This window comes from Buceros rhinoceros, unplaced genomic scaffold (assembly GCF_000710305.1).
Source record: "Buceros rhinoceros silvestris isolate BGI_N320 unplaced genomic scaffold, ASM71030v1 scaffold7219, whole genome shotgun sequence".
Lineage (NCBI taxonomy): Eukaryota > Metazoa > Chordata > Aves > Bucerotiformes > Bucerotidae > Buceros > Buceros rhinoceros.
The window spans coordinates 1-4,443 of record NW_010429657.1 but is presented as its reverse complement, the minus strand read 5'-3'; the positions used below and the strand labels follow the sequence as shown (position 1 = coordinate 4,443).

General features: G+C 48.4%; 1 protein-coding gene across 1 annotated transcript in view; it reads right to left on the bottom strand.

Moving 5' to 3' along the window:
• LOC104499226 (COUP transcription factor 2) overlaps positions 1-4,437 on the bottom strand; it is a 6,540-nt gene extending 2,103 nt beyond the window's left edge. The window contains exons 1-2 of the mRNA XM_010142705.1: positions 3,886-4,437; positions 1,508-2,035 (exon numbers count right to left, since the gene is read on the bottom strand). Coding sequence (XP_010141007.1) covers positions 1,508-2,035; positions 3,886-4,315 — 958 coding nt within the window. The 5' untranslated portion in view covers positions 4,316-4,437. The remainder of the gene's footprint in view (positions 1-1,507; positions 2,036-3,885) is intronic.
• Positions 4,438-4,443: the final 6 nt, after the last annotated feature.

The following is a 4,443-nucleotide window of genomic DNA, read 5'->3' as shown; positions in this document are numbered from 1 at the left end:
GGAGAAGTTTTTTATGTGTAAAGCAATAATATATAAAAGGAAGTTTAGGTCACGACCCAGAACCTGGACAAAGTCCAGAAAATGACTTCGTTCCCCAGACCCCCTTTAACACAACAAGGAACGGATTGTGAGCCCTTCTTTTCCCACATAAACTACATTTTTTTCCTGTTTCCTGATATCAGGCTTTAAAAAACTCCGATGAGTAATTATTTTACAGGTCCTGCTTCCATTCATATGTTTATTGCGTGGCCACTTTCCCAAGCTTTCGAATCAGTTCCAGAAGAGATATATGTATTTTTAAACTTAATGCCCAAACTTCTAGGGCTCCAGTACATTGGGCTGCCGATGCAGCCTTAAAGTTAGCAATCTGAGATAACATACTGCACAAATTAGCGAGCAGATTTTTTTTTCCCCTCAAAAGAAAAAAAAAATTTAGCCTCCAGAGTTAATATCAGGATTATTACTCACCCAGGTTAAACTCTAGTGCAAGCTAATTAGATTTCACAACGCACTCAATTATTGCTTTATAACTCATGCACTATTTCTAGGCAGCAAAAGTTGACACATATTTCCCCCCGCACCCCCCTCCCTCCCCTCTTTGATTATCTAAGAAACACCTCGAGGTCTTTTCCTCGGGAGAGGCTCGGTTCTGCCACCCCGGAATTACGCTGCGGAGCGGCAGCTTCAGGCTCCTCTTACTTTTTTCAGACTATCCCTGTCTACTTATGGTAATGATCTTTTCGCACCCGCTACTCGCTTTGGACTCTGCAGTTCCTGCTGGGTACAAATGCAAACTTTTCCCCTTAGCTTAAATGACACAGAACTGCTCGCTGCCACGTTCTGTTTAAATCAGAGACAGCTCTTTGGAAAGTTGATTTATTTTATTTTATGGGATGGCAGGGAACATATTTTAAACTCAGCTTTGCGCATTTAACTTTTTTTTTTTTTAATTCAATTTTTAATCCTGCAGGGCTTTTTTCCCTTCCTGGCTGCCCATAAAATGATCTTCTTTTTAAAGTGGTTTCACTGATAGGACGACTTGTATTTAACAACATCAAACAGATTTTGCTGCTGTTCGGATGCGTGTCATTAAATGCAACAACCCAGAGCTATGTTAAATAAAATATTATTTTCAATGGGAAAAGCGCAGTCTCGCGTGGCGAATGGGTGTCTCTTCCCAAGTCCCCTCTTCCCCCATCCCCAGCATTATTCAGCTGGGGTTGGGGTGTGTTTGGGTTGTCTTATTTTTTTGTGTGTGTGTCTATTTTCTTTCTTTTTCTTTTTTTTTTTTTTCTTAATTTTGCACTCCCTGGAAGATGGGATGCTCAGATCCGAGGCCCTGAAGGGTAGACCACAGCGCACCGGTCCCTACAAGGGAAGAGACCGCGCTGGTTCTCGAGGGGCAGGGAGCAGTGATGGGGTGCAGGCAATAACACTTTGCAAGAGCAAACATTTCTCGGGGGGGGCCCGGGGAAGGAAAAAGGATAAGCAAAGAAACGCTGCCTACCTGAGGTGAAGAGGACTATGGCCTTTAAACAGCTATATTCTGCAGAGTCGACATGCAATGCTTTCAGTTTTTCTACTTGCTCTTGGAAGATTCGTATGTGGTCCATAAAGGCGACCACTCGGTCAGCAGACATTGGCGAAGCGTGGAGGCCAGCAGCTGCCAGGAGCGGAGCTACGTGGAGGGGCATGGAGCACTGGGCAGCGTTGAGGACAAATAACTCGCTCCAGGTCAGCCTCAGGAGGGCCACCTGGTCTGTGATCTGGAGGTCTGGGAAGAAGGGGATATTCCTGGCCCACTCCACCGCGCTGAAGAGCATCCTAGCTGCCAGTTCACAAATGTTCTCGATGCCCATGATGTTGTTGGGTTGCATGCACTGACTGCCAAAGCGGGAGGTGGGGTAGGGCTCTGCTCTCAGAAGAAGGGAGATATATCCGGATAGGTAGGAATGGCAGTTGAGAGGGTCCCCGTTTGTCAAGGCGAACTGACCATGAGTTGGCTGTGTGGGTGGCATTCTGCCCCTCTGGACCGCTGCAGTAAATAAAGAAGAAACTACAGCTATTAATATCTGAATTGCGACCATCAGTTCAAATACAGGCTGCTTTGTGTGCTTGGGCGTGCATGTGTGACCCTGTACCCCGCCACCTTAAGGGGCAACATGCATTTTCCCAGCCAGAGTTCAGCCCGCACCCCGTTAGAAGGCTCTGCAGTTCCTGGGTCAAGTAAAAAGCAACAATAAAAGCTGAGCAATGCTGTCCGCTCGGCCAGGACTGCCTGAAGGAGCCTGAGATCCTCACTTCCCCAAACACACCACAATTCAGTTCTTTCCCCCCACCATCCCTCCACCGCCACCCCTCCTTCAAGAGATGCAGGATACGTCTTTGTGCGCCCGGGTATTTTTCTTCATTACACCTAAAACAGCTTATTGATTTGAGGCTGGGGGAGCGGGATGGGGAGGGAGGCAAGGGAGAGGGAAGAAACACTTCAGTTCAAAATCCCCGGCGCTGGTCCCACACGCGTTTCTCGCCCACTGAATATGTTGTTGCTGCTGTTATTATATACACACTCACACACACTCTTCATAAAAAATATCAAAGGAGGTGAGATCACCCCACAACATCCCCAGCGGGTCCCCCGGCGAGGCTGGGGACATTCTCCAAAGGCACCTTCCTCAGCTGCCCATGGAAAGTGGGCCTTTCATTTGGTTAATAAATTTACACGGTGACAGCGAAAGAAAAAGGAGCGAGAAAAAGGGCTCAGAGGCAGAGAGACGGCGAGAAGGGAGAACGCCTAAAAATGTGCTTGATTTATATTTGTTATCGCCCGTATTACAAGGTTAGTTACTCTTGCAGAAACACAAAGAGAGGAGCCCGGCAAGTCCCAAGCCCCCTAACCCTTAACCTACATAGCAGTGTCCAGACACAGAGCACGCACTGGAAAACTGCAGGCTCACATTTCTCGTCTAATTTTATATCACAAAGACTCGACTTGCAGCGACCCGAGCACCCCACGCTTACTTCTGGGCTGCTCCTTTCACACACACCCCCCACCCCATCCCTTCTACCCCCTCCTGCCTCTCCCGGAGGAACAAGAAAATAAGAGGAAGAAGAGAAAAGTGAGATAATAACAATCAGGAAAGGCAGGCACACGGCACTACACATATATATATATACACACACACGCACGCAGATGTATGTGTGTATATATATTTTTAAAGGAGGAAAAATCCGGCTGGGAATCCACAGTGAAGAGCTGTAGAGCCTCGGTAGGGTGAGTCCCATTGTAACAGTAATTTGAACCGCTTGTGTAAAATTGCAATCTAAGGCAGGGTGCTGGAGGATATATATACGTGTGCGTGTGCATCTCGTGAGGCTGCGGGTGTGTGTACACACACACACATGCACCGAGAGACACACACACAGCCACACACCCCGGAGCTGCTCGGGGGACGGGGGGGCAGCGCTTAACAGGCAAGAGGAAACACGAAGGAAAAGTAACCACACGTCAGAATAATCATCTCGCTCCTAAGCAGCGTGAAACTAAAAATCCACTTTCAATAAACCTCCATCAGCAAAATCAAAACAAACACAAATCAATTACGACGCAGGAGAAAGCATGCAAGAGCCCCTGCCTCCCCTGCCCACCCTCTCCAACACTTCTTTCATTACAAGAAAGTTTCTGTCTGTTTATTTGGGGGGTAGGGGGGAGGGCGGGAGGAAAGGTTCTGGTTGGGTTTGGGGTCTGGGGAGCGAGGTTAAAAATAATAATAACAATTAAAAAAAAAGCCAAAAACCCCAAACCAAGACACCAACCCCCAAACCAAAACCAAACTCAAAACGCAGCGAGTGAAAAAAATTGCAAAACAAATGAAATCCCAATACCTTCCCGTCTCATGCCAACTTTGAGGCATTTTTTGAGGCGGCAGTACTGACACTGATTGCGGTGGTGCTGGTCAATGGGACAGTTCCTGTTGGCACGACAAGTGTAGCTGAGATTCCTCCTTACACTCCGCTTGAAGAAACTCTTGCAACCCTCGCAGGTAAACTGGCCATAATGTTTGCCACTAGACTTGTCCCCACAAACCACACATTCAATGTGCTGCTGCTGCTGCTGTTTGTCTCCTTGGTTCTGCTGGCTTGGCGGGTTGGTCTGGGCTGGCGTACTGGGAGGGCCCCCGGGCCCCGGGGTCTGTGGGGTGTGCGGGGCCCCGGCCGGAGGTCCCTGCACCGGCGGGGCTTGCGAAGGCTGAGTTCCCTGAGCTCCGGGCACATCGTCCTGGGGGTCTCGCCACGCACCGACTACCATTGCCATATCTATTGGACACCGTTGCCAAACTTCCTGTTCCCCCTTTATTTTCAAAGTTTGTTTGCTTTGCTTTTCAGATCAGCTTTGCAGCAGTCTTTTTTTTTCCCCCTCCCCTCTCTCTCTCTTTCCCCCTC